The sequence below is a fragment of the Cnephaeus nilssonii genome (assembly GCF_951640355.1).
Source record: "Cnephaeus nilssonii genome assembly, chromosome: 15".
Lineage (NCBI taxonomy): Eukaryota > Metazoa > Chordata > Mammalia > Chiroptera > Vespertilionidae > Cnephaeus > Cnephaeus nilssonii.
Genome location: NC_137086.1, coordinates 60,372,208 through 60,397,138, shown reverse-complemented (window position 1 = coordinate 60,397,138; position 24,931 = coordinate 60,372,208). Strand labels below are relative to the sequence as shown.

Genomic DNA, 24,931 nt, shown 5'->3' with positions numbered 1-24,931 from the left:
GGCCTGGGGGGCAGGGAGGGGAAGAGTGAGAGGGAGGGGGGAACAGGCGCATAGATGTGAGACCCAGCATGTCAGAGTCTGACCTGACCTAGCAAATTCTTGGTCTCCACACTGGAAAGGGAGCTAACCAGCCTGGGGCAGGGCTGTGGGGAGTATGGAGTGCTCAGTAGATCGCTTGGTTCACAGCAAGTCCTAAATTCACGGTCTTTGTCATGGTAAACAGCCTTAGCCTGTACTCTGGGCACAGAGTTGGGGGGGGGGGGAGCTATGGGAGGGGGGGGAGGGGGCGGTGACTGGCATCCCTGGAATAATATGCTCCGGGATTCAAAAATTCCGAGGAAGGAAGAGACTAGGGAGGCAGGCCCGTCCGATGCGCAAGCCGACTTTCACTGAGGGTTTCTGGCTGCAGCAAGTGGAAGGACCTGCTCGGCGGGAACGTTTTTGTCCCTCCCAGGCGACGTCCGATGGGTGTGTCGGGCAGGGGTTGATATTGGACGGGCTGCGGCCCCGACAGCGGCTTAGGAGCCGGGAGCCAGGAGCCAGGCAGGGAACCGGGAGCCAAGCAGCGTGCGAGCATGGCCGCCCCAGGCCCACCGCCCCCGACCAGCCACGCGCCACCCGACGTGCCCTCGGGGCTCGCGCTGTTCCTCACCACCCCCTTCGCCTTCTTCCTGCCCGAGCTGGTGAGTACGGCCCCGCGGACGGACGGCGAGGACCCGCGGGGGCTGGGGCCCTCCCCTCTCGGGGGTAAGAAGGGGGACCCGCCGGAGCCGTTTCTCCCGATCACCCCACGGACGCCAGGATACTCTCCGCGGCCTCCTGCGCTCCCCTGGGCCCCGCAGCGCGGGTGGGTTCCCTCCTTCCCCCACCGCGGGTGGTGATGGGGAGGAGGGGCTGCTAGAATCTTGTGGATCTTCAGGAGAGTTTTGGAAACGGACTTTTATTTTATGGGTTCTTTTCCCGAACCACCTTTCCAAAGTTCCAAACGGGACTGGGCCTCGCCTCCTGAGAGGTCTGCCAGTGCCTTCTTGTCAAGTCAGCTGACGGTGAACCTGGACTTGGGTGGACTCCCCAGAGGAGGCGGCTTATGACAACCCTGGCCGTAATCTAGGGGTGAGCCACCCTGGCTGCCCACGAGAACCCGTCACCCCAGTGGTGACTCTGGGGTGCCCATGGCTGGACTGGGTCCAATTGCTGCCAGACCCCGGCGTGTTCTGCACAGAGTCCGCTGAGCTGGTCCCCTCCCAGCCGCTGTCATCAGCCCTTCCGCTGATGGGGGCACTCCATCTGGGGAACAAACCAGGGCAAAGGAGCTGGTTCTCCGACTCCCAAAATGCCTGGCTTGTGGGGGAACTTCCTCAGCAGCTCTGAACCCGGCCGTCCTGCCAGGCAGGGAGGGAAAGCGAGAACGGTTCCAACTTCCAGCTGGACCTGGCCAGCCCTTTCACTCTTGTCCTCGGCTTGGAAAGCTGGCCCAACTGAGTGGCCTTTTGGCAAACTGGTTAAAGGGCACCCAGAAAGGGACCGAGGCAGGGCAGGCCCAGCATTTGGGTGGCTCCAGCTGAAACCTCACCCAACAGGCAGGTTTCTGCCCAGCCTGCCCCCCCACCCACCCTCCCAGAGGACACAAGCATGGGCGTCCTGCCAGGCTGGTGACATCTTAGTGCTCTTGCAAGTTCTCTGTGCCAGGACCCGGGTGTGTCCTCACCTCAGAACAACCACATGAATTGCCAGGATTGTGGTTGACTCAATCACATGGTTTGTGTCCACCAGGCAGGCCGTGGGTGACACTGCCTTCCCAGGTCCCTGACTGCGGGAGGGACACTGTGAGCACTTCTCCAGCAGTCACACTGTGCTCAAGGAGGTGACCAGACAGGGAGAGGCCATCTGACCTGGTCAAGTCCAGGAGTCCAGGCCTGTGGGCTGTGAATTTGCACCTCAAATGATAGTCTAGATTTTTAGTGGGGGGAGGGGGAGACAAAGAAGGAAAGGCCCGGAGACCAGGAGAGACCAACAGGCAGGAGACTGGAGGGAAGGGGCTTCTAGAATCAAGAAAGCACCCGCATGAGCCCAGACTGGGTGGCTCAGTTGGTTGGAGTGCCCTCCCATAAGCCAAAAAGGGTTTCCAGTTTTGATTCCTGGTCCCTGGTCGGGCACGTGCAGGCCCGAGGGTGGGGAGGGGGGAAACCAGTCTGTCTGTCTGTCTCTCTCTCTCTCTCTCTCTCTCTCTCTCTCTCTCTTTCCCCTCCTTTCCCCTCCCCTCCCCTCCCCTTTTTTCTCTTTCTAAAATCAATAAACATATTGGGGTGGGTGGGTGGGTGGGGACATCTCTTGTACCTGCTCCCAGGATGCCAGCTCCTGCAAGTGGAATTCCTGGAGGAGTAAAGTGGGTGGCTCTGCTGGGCTCTGGGTCATCAATACCTTAAGTGGTAGGATATTGTCGGTGGTTCAATGTTATTCATTTATATTTCTTTTGAAGTTTCAGATTTATAGCAAAACTGCTGTTAATAGTACAGAGATTCCCATATAATCTTTTCTCAGCCTCTCCTGAGGCCCAACTCACGCAGTACAACTATCAAAATTAGTAAGTTAACGGCCCTATCTGGTTTGGCTCAGTGGAGAGAACATCGGCCTGTGGACTGGAGGGTCCCAGGTTTGATTCTGGTCAAGGCCACATGCCCCGGTAGTGGGCTTGATCCCCAGTAGGGGGCGTGCAAGAGGCAGCCAATCAATGATTCTCTCATTGATGATTCTCTCTCTCTCTCCCTCTCCCTTCATCTTTGAAATCAATAAAAACATATTTTTTTTAAATTAGTAAGTTCACATTGCGACTATGTATCAACTGCCCTATAAACCTATTGGAATTGTGCTGATTTCCCCCTGATGGCATTTTTCTGGCCCGGGATCCAGTCCAGGATTCCACATTGCATTTAGTTGTCATGTCTCCTTTTCTTATTTAATCTGGAGTAATTCCTCAATCTTTGTGTTAACACTTTTGAAGATTATGGATCAGTTGTTTTGTACAATGTCCCCCCATTTGGCCTGTCTAGTGTTTCCTCATTACCACTTTATTTTTCCTTCACAGTAATCCTTATTCACTGTTGAAAACTTAAAAAACACAGAAAGAAATATAACTCATACACATGCATATATTCATATACATACCATACCCCTCCTTTACCCATAGTTTTGCTTTCTGTGGTTTAAGTTACCCATGATCAACAGTGACCTGAAAATATTAAATAGAAAATTTAAATAGAAAATTCCAGAAATAAATTGTGTACCAATCTGCATAGTGTAATGAAATCTCTCGCTGTCCGCTGTGTCCAGCCCAGGATGCGAATCATCCCTCTGTCCAGTGTCTCCGCATCGTAGACACTTCCCGCCTGTTGCGGCCACCTTGGTTATAAGATCAGTGGTTACAGTATCACAGTGTGTTCTGGTCACCCTTGTTTTACATAAAAATGGCCCCAAACCACAAGGGTAATGACGCTGGCAATTCGGATATGCCAAAGAGAAGCCATAAAGTGCTTCCTTAAAGTGAAAAGGTCAAAGTTCTAAATTTAATAAGGAAAGAAAAAAAATCATGCTGAGGTTGCTAAATCTTCGGTATGAATGAGTCTTTTATCTGTGAGGTTGTGAAGAAGGAAAAATAATTTCATGCTAGTTGCTGAGAGAGAGACCTCGTTTATTACAGTACATTGTTATAATTGTTCTGTTTTATTACTAGTTATTGTTGGTAATCTATTACTGCACCTATTTATAAATTAAACTTTATCATAGGTGTGTGTGTGTGTGTGTGTGTGTGTGTGTGTGTGTGTGTGTGTGTGTGTTTTGGTGCTGTCCTGTCCGAGGTCTCAGGCATTCACTGAGGGTCTGGGACTGTGGCCCCCGGCAGATAAGAGGGAACCACTGTACACATGGACTTACCTAGTTGGGTTATTCTGTACATGCTGCTTTGCACTGGCTTTCTCCTTAAATAAGCCTTCCTAGCACGCAATATAGAATCATGTGTGCCTCACATCTGGGGAGAGAGAGAGGAGGTGAGTGGCTGATTCTTGACCCTATGGAGCAGAAGACTTGCTGAGCTGGAGAGGAAAGTGCAGAGTCAGCCAGTAGAAGCCCCTCTCTGACCCCTGGTCTGCTGGCTGTGCTGTCCACTGCCGCCCACTGGGCTGACCACAGAGCACCAGGCCTTGGGGTCCCAGTAGATTCTCTGTCTTAGGGCCCAAGGCATCACAGACGGTATGTTTTTCTAAGGATATGAGTCTAGAGGAGAGGGTCTAAAACTGGGAGCTCAGGCCAGCAAAAGGAGGCAGAGGAAGCGAAATCCGTAACCTGGCTTCAGATGCAGACATGGGTGGCCCAGAGCAGACATGGGTGGCATCTGCAGGCCCATGTCCCTCCAGCCACTGTCTCCTAACTGCCCACTGTGAAGTCTGGAGAGCAGGGCCGGTGTCCAGGGCGTTCCCAGGGGAGTGAGGATAGCAGAATTATAAACAAGGGGCACCCTGAGGCCCCAACTCCGCTCCTCAGACCCCTCCTCCCTGTGCCACCCCTGCTGCCTAGACAGTGGCAGCTCTTGTATTTCTGGACGATGACAGACTAGGATGGCAGAGGGTCCAGGGGGCCTTAGTGTTCTCTAGCTGCTCTGCTCCCAGCAGCCCGCTCTCACAAGGTCTTTGTCTAAGTGGCCTTATTTTAGAGTCTTTAACGTTAAAATTCACATTTTGAACTTTGGACTTTACAGTAATTATAGATCCATAGGCAGTTGCAAAGTTAGTTCAGGAAGGGCTACCACCCTTCATCCCGTGTCCCGCATCGTTACACCTGTCATCAGGCAGTGACAATTTCAAACCAGGAGACCGAGGTGGTAAGATGTGTCTGCATAGGTTTATGTACCTATATTTTCACTTGACGAAAGATCTACCTCGGTATCTGTTTTCACTAACCGGGAGAAATCTGAAGAGGATTTTTGCTTCTATGAAAAAGGCAAAAATAGCGCTCGGTGCTCGTTTGCAGCAGCCAGTAGAGGCAGTGGCACCCCAGCAGCAAGAGTGGCCCAGGAACCACCCTCAGCATCGCAGCATCTCCGCACCCAGCCCAGAGCTCTGAGCTGAGTCTGGGAGCATCTGGGCTTGATCACCATTGATTTTGTGTCTGTTAGCAAGATCTTTCCTAAGTTAACAGAAATAAGAGAGCTCGTAAAGGTGTTCTAGTTAGCGTGAAACTGGACGTAATTGTGTTTAGTATGATTGGTAGGTTATTTTGGGGGTGTGAACAAGCAAAACGTTTTCTATGTAAATTAATGGTAATTGCTTCTTAGCTTTATGCCATTTCGGCTTCATAGGAACCTCCACTTTCAGATAACGGGGAGCCTGTACCTCTGGGTCATTTTCTCACATGTGTAGATTCATGTAGCCGCCACCACAATCAAGATACAGAACTGTTCCGTCCCACAAAGGCCTCCGTCCCAGTTCTCTTTTATGGTCTCCTCCACCGCATTCCAACCCTGTCCCCCACCCACCTCTTGAACCCTGGGAACCACTAATTCTGTCTGGATAATTTTGTTTTTTTGAGAAAGTAAGATAAATAAATGGAATCACACAGCATGTGGCTTTTTGAGACTGGCTCCCTTCCCTCAGCCAGTTCCCTGAGGTCCACCCAAGTTATTGTGCATCAATAGCTCCTTCCTTTTCACTGCTTCGCAGTGGTCCCTGGTGCAGATTTACTGTGGGTTGTTTAACCTGCGACCCATTGGGAAATGCTCGGTTGCTGACAGTTGCTATTCTGAATAAAGCTGCTGTGGATGTTCGGGACAGGCTTTTGTGTGGCTGTAGTCATCCTTTCTCTGGGACAATGCCGAGTGTGACTGCTGGATTGTGTATTAGTGTGTGCTTGGTTTTTATTAAGAAACTGGCAAACCCTTTTCCAGAGGTGCTGTACTATTTTACATTCCCACCAGCAACAGAAAAAGACTTTTGATATTTTAACATTCACATTTGTATGTTATTTGGTTTATAGTGGAATTCAGATTTCTCATTTGAAAACCATATTAATTTCAAAATATAGTCTCCTTCGTTCAGTGAGTGGGGGTGCCTGCTGGTGCCAGCCCTAGGGAGAGCCTGGGGACCAGGCAACACACACCCCCTCTCTCTTCAGAGCAGACAGTGCTGGGTGCGGTGAGGTGACCCTATGATTGCCTGATTCCCTGCAAGGTTGACGCGTCTGCTCTTTGCTCCTTTAGGAGCTGAGGTGACTCAGATGACGAGGACTGAGGGAGTATTTTATGAATAAGAGTCCAGGGAAGTCTTGTAACCTCCAACCTTTTCACTACTTAACTTACAAATTAAAAACAAGTGGCTAAGAAGATCTCCAGAGAGTCAACAAGTTAGAAGGTGAGATGACTCCCTGGTGTTGATGTTGCCTTTGAGCTGCTGGCCTGGCCTGTGCAGCAGCGGAGAAGCGCCGACACTCTCTCTCTATGTCCCTCTCTCCTCCCTCGTCCTCAAGTGAGGATTTTTTAAAAAGGTCTGTCAGAAGCGTCTGCTACTTAATTGCTGTGAGACCCCGGGCAGGTCACTGAACCACTCTGAGCCTCAGCAATGAGACAGGAACAGTCAAGACCTCATGAGACAGCTCTGTGGTTTTTCACAAGGATTTTCCCAGGCAGCCCGAGAAGTGTCAGCTTTACTGTTTCATTGCTGCTGGTCATCGGACCTCTTCCTAGAAAGCTGGTGGCTTGTGAGCAGATTCCAAATGCAAATCCACAATTATTTATCAAGATGCCAGGGCTGCTCTCACCCCATGCTTTGCTCTTTCGGGAAACAAGAACAAGTGGTGGTGATGAGGGGTAATGTCCAAGGATGAGGTCACTGGAGCGGGAAGTTCCCTTCAGACCACAGAACGAAGCAGCAAGGGTCATATCTGCCTTCTTACCTTTACATTCCCTTGCTTGGCACAGAGTAGGTCTCACTAAATATCGGCTCAGTGAACGCATGAGATTCACATGGAGCCGCCCCCTCTTTCCCACAGCCTGACTTTCTATGTGTTGCCCTCTAGTCCCAGGCAGTCCTAGTCTGGACCAGGAAATGTCTCACCCCTCAAGCCAAGCCCTTCAGGAATGCCAGGCCCTGGAGTAAGCCCATCCTGATGAGGCCCCGGGGCCGTGGGCAGTTGTGGCTGAGCACCCTCGATCCCACCTGGGGTGCTCTCCACATGTTCCCGCATCCCTCCTGCAAGCCAGGGGTTACGCCTTACCTTACCTTACCTTACCTGTATAGAATTGACATGAACAAAACTAACTTTGCCCTGGGTCCCTGATTTCCTACTGTACATCAAAGCCTCCTAGTTGATCATTATCTGTGCTCCTTAAGATGCAGCCATAACCATTTTTGTTAGCAATGGCTGAATGGTGTGACAATTAAGATAGATATCAAACTGGCCCCTGGCACTACTGCATTCCTTGTCCCTTTGTCTTGTCAGTCATTAGACCTGAGTTGCAGTATAAAAAGCACTGTAACAGGTCTGACAGCGGAGAACAATCTGTGCCAGGGCTGGGTCCTCTGTCTGCTCCCACCCTACCTCCCTGTAAGCAAAAGACCCCGTAATAAATCCTGTTATTCCTACAGAGGTGCCTGCTTCGTTCTGTGGTCTGAAGGTTCCTTCTCCTTACGGTGGCCTTTATGCCCCCGCTCCCTTGTCAGATACAAGATACTTCCATCACCACAAGGGTGCCTCCTTGCCCCTTTTATAATCACAATAACTCCCCTCCTGCCCCACCCCTTCTTAGACCCTGACTCACTAACTGTTCTCCATTTCCTGCCTTTGAGAAGGGGGGAACTGTGAGACAGGATCGCCCTGGAGAAGCAGTGCAGGGACCCTGGGGTTGGAGCCACTGCCATTGCTGCTGGCGGGACAGTGACAGGGCCTGGGAGCCAGGAACTGTGGTTGCAGAATTCTGGCCCACAACACAGAAGGATGGCCTTGAGCTGAGAGACCCAGGGAACTAGCAGGCAATCATCCACACCCACCCCGCTGGTCTGGACTTACAGTCCTCTCCTTCCCCTGACTGGCCAAACCATGAGCAATGTCCCCTGAATCAGTGGCTTCCATCAGGGCAGACCGACGGGCAAGCAGCCTGCTGCAGGTCAGCCAGCGGGGTCACTGCAGGAGCGGAGGGAGGGGCCCTGCACATTCTGACCCGCTGGACCCGGGGCCCCAGATAAGAAGCCTCACCCACCGATAAGAAGTGCCCCACCTGCTGCCAGCGCCCTTCCAGGAGCTTTTCCCCTGGGGTAGGTGGCATGGTGGGGCCTCGGGGCCTCGGGAGGCAGGAGAGCTTTCTAGAGTGTCATCCAGATTGACAAGCAGAAGGAAGGGGCCGAGGAGGGAGGGGTGGAGGGCCCCGAGCCAGGTTCCCTGGCCTTTATCCCTCTTATCTCAAAGCTCTCCTCTTCTGCATCCTCTCCTACCTGCTGGCCAGCCTTGCCCTTCAGCTGCCTCCTCCTGGTCTGCCCCATCCGGCCAGGTGGACTGCTGCCAGGGGCCCACACAGACCTGACCTGTAGCAACAGACACTGTACCCGCATTACAGAGCAGCTTGAGCCCAGCTCCCCACCCTCCTGCTTCAAGCTGCACCCAGAAGGCACCTGGTGGGCCCCGGGGCAGGGCTACAGTAGGCTCCCCATCCAGGGGCCAGGTACCGTGGGCGTGGGGCGCAGAATCTTCCCACCTATTTCAGAGAAGTCCATCCATCTCAGCCCTTCACCCCAACTGGAGTCTCAGAGCTTTGCGCTTCTGCCTCTGCTCTGTTCGCAGCCCCCACCCGCCCATCCAGACCCTCTCTCTGCCCAAGTGATGCTGGCTGAGGGAGAGGGCTGTTTATTTGAGCGTCACCATCTCTGAGGGCACATTTTTGTGTAGTTCTTCCTGTGTGCCAGGCCATGTGGTGTCACAGGACATGAAGGTGCCGCTGGGGTGGGGAGGAGGCGGGAGATAGGAAAGCCTCTCAGGAAATCCTGTCTGTTCTCCCAGGAAAGCTGCTCCCAGGGGGCCTGGGAGGTGGAGGCACAGGAGATACATAGGGACAAAACCAATGGGTGCCCGTCCTCCTGGAGGAAATCCTCGTCTATGTCTGGGCCTCAGTGGCAGGCCCAGAGGTGTCAGGTGGTGCCACCTGCATGGGAATCAGGCCAAGAAGATGAGAGTGAGCAGCTAGTGAGTAGAGGCTAGCAACCACCTCTTACCACCTTTCTCCAGTTGCTCAGCAGCTCGTACCGAGAACCTGCTGTGTGCCAGGCTCTGTGCCCTGCACCGGGGACACAAAGGCCACAGGGCAGGGTTCTGCATTCAGGAGCTCAGGGTCTGGGGAGGAGGCCACGAAGAGAGACAATGCCATGAGGGAGGTCACTGAGGGGGGCCCTGAGGACTTGGTAGTTAAGGGGGCTTCCTGGAGGAGGTGGCCTTGGTCTGGTCCCTGCCCTGGAGGGGCTGCTCATAGACAAGGTGGGGGAGGGAGGTGCTGAGCAGGCCGTTCGTGGGGACTGGAGTGAATGTGATGTCCTGGGCCCTCGGTGCCTGACAAAGGACAGGACATAGTCGCTGGTCGCAAAATGTCTGTGGTTTCCTGGGGGAAGGAGGAGGTGGGGGGACCTGCCTGAACCCAACGCTAAGACTCATCCAGTGACTTCCTGAACATGTGAAGGGACATACGTGTAATAAACATGGGCGCCAGAGGAGAGACCAGGGTGGGGATAGATGCACTTGTCCTGCTTCTTTAGGTGGTTTCAGTACTTTCTAGCTTGCTAAGGTGCATAAGTAAAAAAATTAAAAAGTTTTTCCCTCCCGCCCCCCCTCCCCTCACCACCACCACCACCACCAATGCTTAGTTTGGGTGTTGTTGTTTTTCAGGGACAAGAAGGAAAAGTCCTTTAGACTTTGGCAGGACAGTAATGTTTTTATTATTCCACCTTCTATTACCCTGTGAGCCCAGGCTGTTTAGTCAGTCAGAAGTTGGGTTGGTGGAGGCCAGGGTCTGAATGGGTGGGTGTGGTCCTGGGGAGGAAGCCGGTGGCAGGGAGGGCAAGAGGAAGGCAGAGGAGGCCTGGCGCTGACTCACCTCCCCTCCTGCGGAGACATCCTGCCCCTCCCGGCTGGAGTTCACCCCAGGGTGGGCCCTGATTTCCCTGGAGGGCAGCCAGCCTGGTCCTGAGAGCTCTTGTGGGCACCAAGGTCTCCTTATATGACCTGGTCTGCCAGGAGCAGCCTGGACGGAGCTCTGGCCGGCACTGTTGTTCCTGGAGTGGACCGGATGACACAGGGGCCCTCCCTGGGGACCAGGGCACCAGGCTGGCAATTTCCTACGAGCTTTAAAGCCACAGAGAGAAATTCTCACTCTGTGAGTCAGGACGAGAGAGTGTTCGGAGGTGTCCTAGGTTGAATTATGGAGCTTAGAACTTCCATATAAATGCTAGTTGTTTGGGAGCCTGCGTTCAGGTCCAGGCCTGCCCCGTCCCGGTGGGTAACAGGAGGAAGTCAGCTGGCCTCTCAGAACTGGTTCAGGGGGTGATGATGCCCAGAAAGAGTCCCGAGGCTGCCAGTCCCCAGACACCGGGAGGAGCTGCCTGTGGGCTGTGAGCAGCACCCACGAGATCGGCCTCGGAGCTGCCACGGGGAGGCCTGCAGCAGGGCAGGACAGCCCAGACACTTGGCTCCCGGGGGCTTGATCTGGGCCTTTTCCTCCCAGAGGGAGGCTTCATGGTGGTAGTGCAGCCTGTGTCCACCCAAGGATGAGGGGGAAAAGGAGAGGCCAAGCTGTCATGTCATAAAAATGAAGACAAGCTGTCAAAAAGGAATGCAGTGGTGGTGGGTGAGACCCGCGGTGCGAAATGCGGCCAGCTATGCAGAAAGACCTGTCACTGGGTATCGCCTGTGGGACGCCTCCCTGCTTCTCAGCTCCAGGCCGCCCCACCCGAGCTCACACCCCTAGCCTCGGCCAGGAGACTGGGCTCTGCAGACCTGAGATTGCATGTCTCTGGGGCTCCTCCTTTGTGCTTCACACGGGGTCATGGCTCGGGCAGCATCTGTCTTCAGAAACAGGTGGTGCGTGAAGTTCACTCTGCTGCAGCAGCTCAGCCCTTGCCCCAGCTCCTCACCTGCCCCACCCCCTCACCTGCCCCAGCCCCTCACCTGCCCCAGCCCCTCACCTGCCCCAGCCCCTCACCTGCCCCAGCCCCTCAGAGGCCTCTCAGCCCCCAGCTGCTCTATCCAGGTGGGTAGATCCTCCCAAAGCAAAGGCAGTCCTCTTTTCTTTCCTGTTCAAAAGTCTTTCATGGGTCTCTGTCGTCCAACACAGTGTCTTTCCTCTTTCTTTGTAAATATTTATTGATTGATTTGAGAGAGAGAGGGTAAAGGAGGGAAGAAAGGAGGAAGGTAGAGAGAGAGAAAGAGAGAGAAAGAGAGAGAAAAATTGATTTATTGTTCCACTTATTTATGCATTCCCTGGTTGATTCTTGTACGTGCCCGGACCGAGGATTGAACCTGCAACCTTGGTGCATTGGAACGACGCTCCCGCCCACTGAGTACCCTTCCAAGGCTCTTCTCTCTTAAATGTGCATGTTGGTTGTTTGGGGTTAGTTAAAACCCCGTCACTGAGTCAAGCAGTCCCACTCGAAGGCCAGGCCACTGATTGACTGGATCTCATTTCAGAAAACTACAAACAAGTGTGTGCACACAATCCCACACACATACCTTTTCTTTCCCTACACAAATCATAGCACACTGGGCTCACTGGGCTCACTGGGCTGTGCCTCCTACAATTCTTCGACTTTGTTTCATTTTCGTATAAAAAGAGTCTTTCATTCTTTGGAAGGCTGCTGAGTGTTCCACTGTGCAGACCTCACTGGTCCGCACTGGGTGGGCATTGAGGAAGGTCCTATCTTTTCTGTAACCAGCAAGGCTGCAGCAAACAATCCTGTGCATTTGTCATTTTGCTCATGTATATTATTTGCAGGACAACTTTCCAAAAGTGAAATTACTGGGTGGAACAGTATGTGCATTGATATTGTCAAAATGGTAAAGCAGTTGGTGGCACCATTATCTAACCTGGAGATAGCAGTGGACCTCAACCTGGGCTCTACATGGGCTTGAGTATCTGGGGGTCCCCAGATTTGTAGACAAAAATTGTGCATATACATAGGTACATTTTTCTAGGTGACCAAAGCTTTCACCAAGTCTGTAGAAGGGTGTGTCCTACTCATCCCACTGATTGGTCTCCAAGCTTCTCCAGTGTGAACTTCCCATCCTCCAGGAAGACCAACCTTGCACATTCCCCGCCTCTGAGTCTTTCTCAGGGAACACCCCCTCCCATCTTCTCTGCCATTCCAAATGACTATGGCTAGCAGGGCCAACCATGCTTAACCAGCACTCACCACTTGCAGGAGAACCACATGAGAAGCGTCTGTGCGCTCCCCACCACCTCGATTAGATGAACATGGACATGGAGGCACAGATGAGTTAAGTAGCCTGTGCAACAGTCAGCACTGGGATTGGAATCCAGGAGGAACGATGCTGCCCTGCTCTGGAGTGACTATGAGTGGGAGTCAGGAGCTGGGCTCCTGGGGCCCTTGTCCTGGCTGCATCATTGGGGCACCCTCTCTCACCTATTAAATCAGGGTCTCTGGGAAGGACCCAGATCTGGGGGCTTTCTCAAAGTTCCCGATGATCCCAGGACTTTAGAAAGGGAAGCAAGACTCAGCGCATATCTGGAATCAGCTGTTTGTCCCCAGACTCTGACTAGGGGCTATTAGGCCAGTGCTGATACATGTGAGGGCTCTTCCACCAGCGACCTAAATGCGAGGGATCTGCTTTAGGCTCTAGAGGGAAACAAGGGACCAGACTTATTTTAAGCTCCATCCTCCCTGAAGAGATTCCATCAAGTGTCAGCTCAGCCTTTGGAAAAGGCATAGATGAGCATTCTGTGTATGTTCACAGGAAACAGACTCCGCCTAAATTGGACTTGAAATATACTTGATCACCACACCCAGCATTCTCCCACATGGGGCATTCTCCCACATGGAGCCCCAGCCCCAAACTTCTAAGTATGTCTCCTGCTCTTGGAAAATACAAAATGAGGATTAGAATGAGAGAACGGTTGAGGCTGCCAAGAAAATCTGGAAAACTAAATATGAGATTTTTAAAAAGTTGGGAAGACAAACACTCGACATTACCTTACTGGTAAAGAACCAGCGCAGCCTGCTTGACACGGAAACGAGATACCACTTCCCTGGGCTTCGCTCCCTGGGGCTTGTCCTTGGCCCAGGTCCCTTCTACTGTTCAGAAGGTGGAGGGTGTGGAAATCAAAGTAAATAGCATTCCTGAGCGACTCATTGATTGTGCAACCCTGAAGCCCTTTCCGAAAATTCCCAGGCAATCTGAGTAGATGCCCAAATGCTCAGAGGCCAGGTGTGAAATCTGATCATGTGCAGGGCCTCGGTGTCCTGCCTCGAATCCTGTGTGACCTCAGGCCTCCGTCCCCCCCTGCACCCTCCACCGCACAGACTGTGTGGAGAATTGAGTGCAGACCTGTAAGTGATGTGTGCATGGCAGCATTGGATCAGGGCACCTCTGCCGACAGGAGGAGACAGGCACTGACAGGCAAGGTGGGGCCGAAGCACCCTTGCCCGCCTCAGCCTGGCACAGGTGAACTGACAGTAAGTGGCGGAAGCTATCAAGGGGCAGCTCTCGGGTCTTAGAAAGTTTCCAAGGGCATACAGACCTAATGAGGCCGTCTGAGTGGATGCGTGTCACAAACTGTAAAGCCTGGTGAATGTGAAGTGGTGGTGGCATTATGCAATTCATCAGCACACAATGTTCTCTGACCCCCTCCCCACCTACTTTGTTCCAGAATCGGTGCTGGGCACATGGAGTTCAACAGTGAATGGCACAAACCATTCTCTGCCCTCAGGTCTAATGTGAGTCTAAAATATTGCAGGCTCCAGTGCAGTCACTAAATCCTGACTGTCATCCCCATAAAGAGCCAGCGCTGTTTGGGTGTCGGCATGTGAGGCATTCATATGCACTTCCCATGGTGTGGGGGCAGGACACTTGCCAGGTTCCTTAAAGCGGAGCCCTGCACCTCCCTGCAGCATCAGCAGCGCCTGTCACTGGATTTACAGGCAAGGGCCCAGTTCAGGGCCCTTCACACATCCCTCCACACGTCCTCCTCAGACCAAGCAGCCCTAACTTGAATGGTGTGTGCTGGAACGTAAGAAAAGCGATGCCCAGAGTATTGCGCTCAAGCAACATACCTGGCAGGTGCTTACTCAGGAATACAACTCTCAGCCACCATGCCACTGAGGGGGTTCAAGCAGCTGAAGAAGTGTTGGGAGAGCATCAAGACTCCAACCAAAAAATGTATGGCCCATAAAAGGAGAGAGAAAATGAAACGGAGCATCAGTCCACTTCTGAGTCCCCAGGCCCTGGGGAAGGAGAGGATCACCAACATGCTGCCCGGGCAGCTCTGCTTCCTGCAGAGCCCTCCGGAAGAAGAGCCCAAATACCAGCCAGATGCTGCAGCCCAAGATTTGCTGTCTAAAATAAAGAAGTGTGCAATGAGAAAGTTCATACATTTTCCAGTATGTGAGGGGACCTATCAACCTGAACCCTCATGTTCAGCTGTCAGATTAATGGCCAATAAAAACGACAGGAGCAAAGCTTCTTAGAAAGATGCTTTTAAAAAGAGCATGAGGCCCCTGATGGGGTAGAGTGTTGTCCCCATATGCCAAGGATACACAAAGGTTGAGGGTTTGATCCCTGTTCAGGACACATACAAGAATTAACCAACGAATGCATAAGTAAGTCTAACTACCTCTCTCTGTTTCTACCTCTCTCTCTCTCCCTCTCTCAAATCAATCAATCAATAAAAATAAAAAGATACATGATGAAGAGCACCATTAACAAATGTCCATATTACAACTGCAGCTAATGTAAATGAATGAGGTGCATGTGACCAAAATCCAGCAGATAGAGTTAGAGTGTGAGATGGCTGAGGAGGAACACAGGATAAAAATGGAAATTCTCAATAAAAGGATGTAGTGGGAAAGAAAACTACAAACTTTTACCAAGGAATGGCCTGCTTCTTCAATTAACTACCCCTTTCCCAATCCACCCTAAGACTGTTGGCAAAGAAATCTGGAACATGAACTTGTGGTCATTAACTTGTAACAGAGCTACAACTAGGAAAATTAGAATGGTACTTAATTAAGAATGCATTCAGGGCCTTGGCTTGATGGCTTAGTTGGTTGAAGCATCCATCATCTGGTGCACTGAAAGGTTGCAGGTTCAATTCCTGATCAGGGCACATACCTAAGTTGCAGGTTTGATCTCCAGTCGGGGTGCATATGGGAGACAACCAATCAATATTTTTCTCTCACACCAATGTTTCTCTCTCCCTTCATTTCTCTAAAAAATCAATTAAAAACACACACACATATCCTTGGGTGAGGAATTAAAAGAAAAAATAATACATTCAGGTATATCCAGGTACCCTCTGTACCCCTTAACTGGCAAAGAAGTTGTTATAGTCTTCTGAAAATTATCACTCTGAGTACTATAATTCTGGATGTAATGTCTCCTAATTAGAATTCATACAACTAGAAAGAGAGGAAAGAAGAAAGGAAGGAAGGAAGGAAGGAAGGAAGGAAGGAAGGAAGGAAGGAAGGAAGGAAGGAAGGAAAAAGGAAGAAAGGAAGGAAGGAAGTGAAGAAAGGAAGAAAGAAATGACTAATAGTTATATCTTAGAGAGAAAGAAAATATTCCTAAAGGAATATCTGAGATGTAAGAATAAGGTAGTGAAGGAATTCTTAAACTTGACCCAAAATGCACAGTGTATAATAGAAAAAAAATAATATATTCAATACATTAAAATTAAAAACTGAGTTCATCAAAAGATATGATAACATGTGTGAGATGTGCTGGCAAAATACATTTGTGATATTTATAATAGTCAGTGAGATACACACTACTAGAAAGAATTCCTGTGAATCAATAAGAAAGGACAAAGTTATAAGAAATTTGGAAAAAATTAAAAATTCACAGAAAAGGAAATATATGAAAATAAGTTCAATCTCATTAGTAATCATAAAAAGTAAAATCTAATGCGATACATAGAAAATTCTAAGGAATATACCAAACTATCACCAAAAAAGAAGAACTCAGAAACCCTCCTTGAACTAATAAGTGAGTTCAGCAAGTTGCAGGATACACTATCAATACACAAAATCAAACCTGTCTCTAACCACTAGCAATGAACAATTGGAAAAATATTTTCTTAATTTTAAGCAATACAATTTACAGTAGCTCCCCCAAAATCAAATATTAAGGCATAAGTATAAGAAAATGTGCACAGCATCTATAACGCCACAACCTACAAAACATTGATTTTAAAAAAAAATTCAAAGAGCATTTTAATAATTGAAGAGGTGTACCATGTTCATGGATTGGAACACTCAACATAGAAAAGATGTCATTCTCTCCAAATGGATATCTAGATTTAACACAATCAAAATCCCAACAGATAGATATTCAGATATTGACATGCTGATTCTAAACTTTATGTGGAAAGGCAATGGAAATAGGGAAGGGGTGAGCTATCTCCTGAAATGGGCAGAAATGTGAGTCACCTGTACTGTCAACTCTTTACAGTGACTCTATAGAAAGTTTAAAATTCGGTAGTATGATTTCTCCAAACTACAAACCCAGGAGACATCCTTGGCTCCCTCCACCACCAATCACCCAAAATTTCCAGTGGCCATAATCCAACAGGTTCTTCTTTTTCAAAACTATTTTATTACTTTGAAAAAAAATGAACTCCTTTGTGCTCACTGTGCAGTGCGAGCAATGGAACATTATCATTATCTTTGAAGACCTCTATACACCCATTCCCAACCCCATAGCTCTTTCTTCCTCAGGAAAGTCATTCTCAGGAGGTGCTTGGGAGGTGCTGAAGGAATTGAGGAGTGGCAATGAGTCAGATTTTGTACCTGTTGGATTTGAGGAGCTTGAGAAATAGGGCCATGACTGGGGTGAGGCAAGTGAGTTGTCTGGGTGAAAAATGTCATGAGGAACTCACTTTCAGCATCATACAAGTGCAGGTTTGGTCCCTGCAGAGAGCAGAGACATCCATAGGCAAGTGGATGGACATGTGGGTTGAAGGCCACAGAGAGAAATGTGCTGGCAGTGGGTTCCTGGGATCCAGCCTATGAGGTCCTTCTAAGCACAGATTTATCTTGAGTGAAGAGAAGGAGAATGAGGAGGCTCACAAGGACATCCTAAGGAGGCCCCAAGTGAAGATTTACTCAGAGAGTCAGATACAAACCAACAATAAAACCACTTGGACATCTTGGACAGGTAGCTCAATTGGATAGAGCATTGTCCAATACAGCAAGATTGAAGGTTCGATCCCTGGTGAGAGCACATATAAGAGGCATAAATAAGTGGAACAACAAATCAATGTTTCTCTCTCTCTCTCTCTCTCTCTCTCTCTCTCTCTCTCTCTCTCTCTCTTTCTCTCTCATCAATTTTTAAAAAGCCACTTGGAGCTCATGTCTACCCTCTCCTCCAGGCCTCTAACTGGATATGCATCTAGTGGACATATAGTTCCTCCCCTGGGCTCACCAACGAGTGCAAGCCCAGCCCCAAAGCAAACAAAAACAGAGCCCAGAGAAGGCAGGAAAAAGGTTTGGTTTCTCCACCAAGGGGGTAATAAATGACTGGACACAGTTGAGAGGTGACTAAACTGGAACCATATTGCCTCGCAGGGCATCAGATACTATAACTTGGTGGGGGCGTGCACCAAACCAAGTTCCCATAGGGCCAGGCAGGCACTATCAGTGGGTGAAAGGAGCCAGGAGAAGGGGAGGACTATTCCACAGTGACAGTGAATGACAGAACATGCTACACAATGGCATGGGGTTACAGGGGAGAGGGATGTGGTCCACTGAGGACTCTGGGTCCTTTTTAAAGAGATAGTCACAGCTCTTTTCAGCCTACTCTTGCCTGGGAAATGTGTTCACTGTAGCCAGAACTATAGATTTCTCAAGAAATGTCTGAAATCTGTATTTCTCATGTGAAATGTCTTATTTTAAATGTTACTCAGACACATTTAAAAAACTGTATATGCCAACACTGTTTGGACCAAGTAGACACACCCACAGGCCAAATTTGGCCAAGTCCTTCTGTGGGCAGCCTCTGTGTTAACCCCTTGGATTTTTTAACAAAATTTACTGTGACTCAGGGCGCCAGCCTTCCTCCCCATTCCCTCAATTCCCACCTAACTTCACCTGAAGAGCTTTTAACCAGAGGCAGAGGAGCAGAGAGACCCCACAAAGGAAGACGACCCCACACATGCAAATGACCTCTCCTTCACTGGTTTTCTCTTACAGGTGTTTGGATTCTGGGTCTGGGTCCTGGTGGCCGCCACCCACGTGGCAAACCCGCTGCTGCAAGGATGGGTGTTGTATGTCTCGCTAACCTCGTTCCTCATCTCCCTCATGTTCCTGTTGTCTTACTTGCTTGGATTTTACAAGAGATATGAGTCCTGGAGAGTCCTGGTAAGAACCAGTGAGGGGACTAGGCCCTCGGACTCCCCCAGACTGGTGTCCTGGGTGTTGTGGGGACAGCGGGCCTTCTGGTGTGGAGGGAGAACCAGAGACCTTTCCTGGGCTGGGCCCCCATGACCAAGACTTTTTATGTGAATGTGTTTGCTCTAAAACTGAACGAGAGCGCTGCCCTGCCAGAGTCAATCTCATTGCATTTCCTGCTGTGCCTTCCTTGTGAGGAACATACACATTCAGTACGCAGTTGACCCTTAAACAGCATGGGGTGAGGGTCTGACCTCCTACACAGTTGAAAATCTACTTATAACTTTTGACTCCCCCAAAATGTAGTTACTAAAAGCCTATTGTTGACTAAAGGCCCTACCAATAACACAAGTAGTCGATTAACACATATGTTATATGCTAATGTATTATATACTGTATTCTTACAATAAAGAAAGAGAAAATAAAATGTTATTAAGAAAATTATAAGGAAGAGAAAATACATTTACAGTATTTATTGAAAAAATCCACATTTAAATGGACCAGCACAGTTCAAATCTGTGTTGGTCAAGGGTTGACTGTACTCCTGTGTCAAGCACATCCTGACACATTTCCCTCTAAATCTCATTTGGGAAAAATCAGTGGAGCAATATCGAAGGAAATGCCAACAAGAAAAAAGTCACCCCAATCTCAAGGTCTTGTCACAATCACTCGGTTCATTCTTCTCATTCCCCACAAATTTTGTGTAAAATGTGTATATATGTTAATCACACTGAACTAATAATTTTGGATGTCGAAACTTTCATTTAATATTACATCATTGATTCATGTTTTCACATCATCTTGATAACCATTAAATGTTTTCTATATTGAACAACTTACCTCATCACTGACCAGATTAAATGAGATAAATGAAAAAAGGGGTTGGCCTAGAACTTGGCACAGAATAAGCTTTCAATTAGTATTTATATTATTACTGCTGTTTATTAATCCACTATTGCTCACTACATAGATATTTCATTAGAAACACTGCAAACAAAACTAAAAAAACAAAACAAAAACAAGGCAGGAGTTAGGGAGCAGGCCTGCCTCTTTCTCACTCCTCCCAGCTGTGTTGTGGGAGGAAAGCGCTCACTGGCTAAGTGCCTGGGTGATGTGGCCTCCCTCTTCCCTTCCAGGACAGCCTGTACCATGGGACCACTGGCATCCTGTACATGAGCGCGGCTGTCCTGCAGGCCCACGCCACCATCGTCTCTGAGACCCAGGACCTGGGCAACTACATGACAAACACCGCCGCCACGGTGAGTGCTGGGCCTGATGCCATGGGGAGGGGTCCCAGGAGCTTGGCTCTTTGTCTCTGCCTCTGGCAGGACAGCCCACCTGAGCCCTCGGGCTGATGGAGCCGTGGGGACAGGAGGAGGGGTGTGTGTGTGTGTGTGTATGGGTGTGCCCAAGCACGCAGTGCCCCAGGCCCAAGTTCAGGTGTCACCTCTCGCCTTCTGCTTTTCCCACCTCAGCCCTCTTACATCCCCTTCACTGCCGTCCAAATATTTTTTTTTCCCCAAAGCACAATTGGAGCAGCCATCTCCTATTGCAGGTCCTTCAGGGCTCTCATTACTATGGAGCGGAGCCCAGGTCCCTCAGCATGGTTGCACTGTCCAGGTGCCCTTTTATGTCAGTGATGGGACCCAAGGCAAGGTAGCCCAGTCAGATGGTGGGACAAGCGGGACCCCAGACCTTAGGCCCCAGGGACCAGACTGCAGGCCCCTGTGCCTCCCCTCCTGGTCTCTGCACTGCGCCTCCTTCCTTCTGTGTGGGAATGGCGCCCTCACGTGGCAGTAAGCTCACAGCTAACATTCCTCCTCTGACCGGCCTTGCCTTTATCACCTCACCTGGGAAACTTCCAAGGCAGGACTCCGGTGCCCAGCTGGGTCTCAGTCACCGTGGTATCACTGTGGCCAGAAAGGTGGAGTCCGTGTCCCTAAGGGCTCCCACAGAGATCAGGTGGCCAAGGGGTGCCGTGTCGGGGGCTACCCCAGCATAAGAATGGGGTGCCAGGCAAGCACCATGACCCACTAGGGTGGCCACAGGTATTCAGCTGCCTTTCCAGCCTGTCTTTGCCCTTCTCATTGAACTATTTCCCCTCCTTCAACTGCCACCCACCCCACCTACTGCCCCGGCCCTTCACGGCCTGGCCCTGCACACTGCCACCCGCTCTCAGCTGCTACGACCACACGAGCCTCCTGGCTGCCCCTGAACACAACACATCTCTGCCTCGGGGCCTTGGCAAGGACCCCCTCCCCCACGAGGATGGGAGTTTTCGAAGGTTCACTGTTATAGCCACTGTTGTTTTTGAAGTATAACAGGTGCCCAAAAGATATTTATTGAATGAATGAATGAATGAGAACAGAGTGTGAGTGAACAGCAGGGCAAAGGCTGGAGCAGTCGGCCAGGCCTGGAAAGTGTGTTAAGGGCAAGGACTCTACCCTGAGAAGTGGGGGGTTATCACACGGTTTTCATCTCATGCTGGTGAAAAAGGTGAGGCTTCCCTCTCGGGCACAGCAGAGAGCAGCGTGGGCAGAGAAGGACAATTGAGGCAGAGAGAAGCCCTGGCGAGGGGTGATGGCATGAGACAAGGGAGAGGTGGGCCGGGGGGCAGTGCAGTCAGATGACTTGGGACTTTGGTGGGGAGGGGAGGGAAGAGTCAGGGCAGCCACAGTTTTCTGGCTTGTGGAGCTGGGCAGGAGGAGGGTCCTGGCGCTCACAGCTTGTCCGGCTTGTGGGGAGATCTCAGGGTCTCTGTCTGGACCATGGAGAGCTGAAGGGGCCTCTGAGACTTCTATGAGGAGTGACCCGCAGGCTCTTGGGCGGGAGTCTGGGCTGGTGAGGGAAACTGGGAGTTGTCAGAGCACAAATGGTGACAGAGGATGGGGGGGGGAGACACTGTGACTGGAAGACAGTGGGAGAGAGAGGGCCCAGGGCAGGGAGGGTGATGAGCTGCTTTATGGCAGGAAGGGACACGTAAGTCTGCAAATGAGGCAAGAGCAGAACGCCAGGAGTGTGGCCTCAGGATACCCGTGGTGGACAGTTCCAGGGGCACAGAGCAGTCGGCCAGTGGCTGCTGTCCTCCGGCGGACAGCGGGCACAGCAGGGTCAGGGCATGTGGCCAGCTGGGCCTCAGGGCCTGAGGGCCCCTTGGAGGGATGGGCAGCAACCGGCACTGTCCATCTGTAACAGTCACTCTCACCCCCTTCCAGTTTTTCGCCTTCATCACTACCCTGCTCTACGTCCTCCACGCCTTCAGCATCTATTACCACTGAGGGCAGGCGAAATGCTCTTGTAAAGCGTGGACCATTGGCTCCCGAAGGTCGCTTCAGCATTCGCCATCTGGATGACAAACAGAACAACAAAACATCAGTGGGACTAACAGACCGTCTTTTCGGACAGAGGGATGAAATCCCACTCCGCATAGCCTCCTGGACATGGTAATCCATCGTGATGACTATGAAAGGCTGTATTGCCTTTGCCTGGGAAAGTAACTGGCTCCAGAAAACTCGTTTCCAAAGTCCTCAGCACTGAGAATCCCGATCCACCAGCGTCACATCTGGCTGGGGACCCCGTCTCAGCAATTAGGGTCCCCAGGCAGGTGTATGGGAACGTGCAGTCATAGTTTCTTAAAGCCTACATGGTGCTATCAACGCCTCCACATCACAGCTCTGCTTAGATGCAGACCCTCTCCCGCCCTGTGCTTCTGCTCTGATTGGAGCAAAGCCCAGCCGCACTGCCACCCCCATTGCATTCCCCCTCCCTTCCCTGCCCGGCTTTGGGATCCAATTTAGAGGCTAGATTTGCAGGAAAAGAAGTGAGTGACCACAAAATTATTATGCAGTAAGAGCTGGGGTGTGGGGATGGGCTGCAGGACCCCGCCCGCCAAGGACTAGAAGCCACCTTGCCCGCCCCCCCCGCCCCCCCCCCCCCCCCCCCCCCGCAGAAGACATTCAAGGAAGGAAGCAGGATGTTACGTACAAGGATTCTCCTCTGGGCTCCTCTCACACTGTGCGGGACATGTAAGGAGGCCGGGAAAGGACCCCCGTGCAGGGACGTGCTCTTCCGTGGGTGCCCACTCCCCTCAAGTCCCCGCTGTGGTGCCAGCAGAGAGGAGCCTGGGCCACTCCGCTGCCTCCCACAGTGCGGGGCTCAACGGCTGGACACATGGCGTTCGACTTTTGGACCATTCTCAACGAGAAGGCTGGCGTTGTGCACACAGAAACACAAAAAGAGGTGCTTGGTTTCAAAGTAAATGTCTTCCCTGAGAAAGCTGTGCATCTGGGCTTTCTCCACACTGTCCTCGGCTCCACGGTGGCCTCCTGGCCTCTCGCCTTGGGCATTGCGGCTCAGGCATCGCCCATAACCACATGCACCTGCTGTCGCTTTGAAACAAAGTAAGCTAGACGTGGAGGGACTCATCTTCGCTAATTTAAGGGCTCACAGTTACTGTCTTCTGTTCCTGGGAGGAGGGGGACAGGGAGTCACCAAAGAGAAACTGGCTTTGCTCTCGCTGACTGCTGAAAGTTTGCTCTTGCTGACTACTTGCCCCGCTATCCTGAAAAACCCCCTTTATCTCTCTCTTTCTTGCCTGGCAGCTGCCTGGGATGAGCACTGTTCAATATGTACTGAGTAGTCACATCCAAATAAAAGGTGTTTTACAGTAAAACATACCGAGTGGGTCACTTCGGTGACGTTAGAAGCTGGAAACGCGCTGTTTCACAGCCTCACAGCAGTTTCCGCACAAGCCCCTGTGGAGGTTTCTCAGGCCCAGCCCACCGGCCAGCCACGTGTGAGGCCACATTTGTCTCCAGGGCTTGGGCAACATGTCCACCTCAGTAAGGACAGTTTGGGTACAAGTCCCAGAACCAAACTTGCGCAGCTGAGGCAAAGCTGGGGGCATACCGGCTGTTCCTGGGTGGGGAGCAGGCCCCTTGCCAGCACTCTGTCCCTGCTCTTCTTCCTGGGGTGCTGTCCTCTCTCCCACCACCCCGCAGGCCTCCCATTCACCGTGCAGACACTGTGGACCCAGCCCTGAGCCATGCCCCACCCCTTCACCTGCAGCTGACGCAGTTCCATCTTCCTACCTTGGGGTGGGGGGAGGGTCCTCCTTTACTTCTAGGGCCCTCCTCAGGCTCTCAACTTTACAGGGAAGACCCCAAGGCATCCCAGCAGGATAGCACCCCAGAGGCCAAGGGCCCAAGCTCATCTAAACTTCACTTTCCCATCTGCACCCCAACTTCCCAGCATCCTGCACCCAAGTTCTTGCTTGGCTCAGGGTGTTGGGCGACCGCAGACCAAGCATCCCACACCATGTCCTGAGCACCAAGCATGTGGTTGCCGGGCTCACCAGCCACACCCCTGCACCAGCTAAGCAAGCCAGTGGCAGGTTGAATTTGCAGTTTTGACCCAGCCAGCCAGCAATTCTGCTTTGGCCAATAACTGGGCTACAACCTTTCAAAGAGATGAAACAATAATAAAACATTAATATTTCAAAAACAAGCAACAATCCTGGCCCGGTGGCTCAATTGGTTGGTGCATCATCCAGTGCACCAGAAAAGTTTCAGGTTCGATTCCCTATCAGGGCACACATGGAAGGCAACCAATTGATGTTTCTCACATGGATGTTTCTCTCGCTCCCTCCTCTCTCTAAAATCAATAAACATATCCTCGGGTGATGATTTAAAAAATAAGAAAACAACATACCTCTGGAGTCAGCCAGACAGGACTGGAAAAGCCCCAAATGACAGAGTGTTGGTTCCCCCACCCGGCCCCTGATGTCACTGGCCTTCGTGTCCAGAATTTGAAGTGGAGCCTGTCTCGGGGAAGGCTGGATGCTGACCTGGGAGAACCACATGCAGGCTCTTCGGCAGCATCATGGGCGGCGGAGAAGCAGCACCCCTCTGCTGATTTCCCCCAACACCTGCAGAGCTAGATTCTCCCTCAGGTGGAGCTGGTCCTTTCTAGGATACCAGAGGACTCCCAGTCCCCGTGCTGCCACACACCTGTCCCTCTGTCACCATCCCCCAGGCTGTGTCTCTGCCTCTGTCCAAGACTGTGCAGTACACAGCAGCAGTTCACCTGTCAGCAGCTCACAGCTGGAGAAAGATGAGGCATGTCTATGGTGACGCTGGACCACCCGGGCAGAGACTTAGCTCCCAGGAACTCTTACTGACCTAGTAGACCTTGTCCTCACTGTGCTGGGACTTATCTCTGTGTAGTTCAGCCCGTCTCTGCCCCAGGTGTGTGTTTTATCACAGGAGAATGTTGGACATGGTGATAAAGCA

The 24,931-nt window shown here is 51.1% G+C and overlaps 1 protein-coding gene and 1 pseudogene across 2 annotated transcripts; both read left to right on the top strand.

Annotated features, from left to right (window-relative positions):
* The first annotated feature begins 304 nt into the window (after positions 1–304).
* MALL (mal, T cell differentiation protein like) lies at positions 305–24,223 on the top strand. The gene is made up of 4 exons (XM_079792110.1): positions 305–683; positions 18,444–18,611; positions 19,778–19,900; positions 21,857–24,223. The coding sequence occupies exons 1-4, from the start codon at positions 576–578 to the stop codon at positions 21,917–21,919; spliced, it is 462 nt and encodes a 153-aa protein (XP_079648236.1). The 5' UTR covers positions 305–575; the 3' UTR covers positions 21,920–24,223.
* Positions 14,257–15,174, top strand: LOC307111573 (myb/SANT-like DNA-binding domain-containing protein 3; annotated as a pseudogene). The gene is made up of 2 exons: positions 14,257–14,741; positions 14,935–15,174. The product of its transcript is annotated as a myb/SANT-like DNA-binding domain-containing protein 3 (transcript).
* Positions 24,224–24,931: the final 708 nt, after the last annotated feature.

Bases quoted from the DNA above. Each gene is read 5' to 3' on its own strand.
- MALL (XM_079792110.1), top strand. From the start codon at position 576: ATGGCCGCCCCAGGCCCACCGCCCCCGACCAGCCACGCGCCACCCGAC. The intron at 18,612-19,777 runs GTAAGAACCAGT...CTTCCCTTCCAG, and splicing joins ATGAGTCCTGGAGAGTCCTG to GACAGCCTGTACCATGGGAC. The intron at 19,901-21,856 runs GTGAGTGCTGGG...ACCCCCTTCCAG, and splicing joins TGACAAACACCGCCGCCACG to TTTTTCGCCTTCATCACTAC.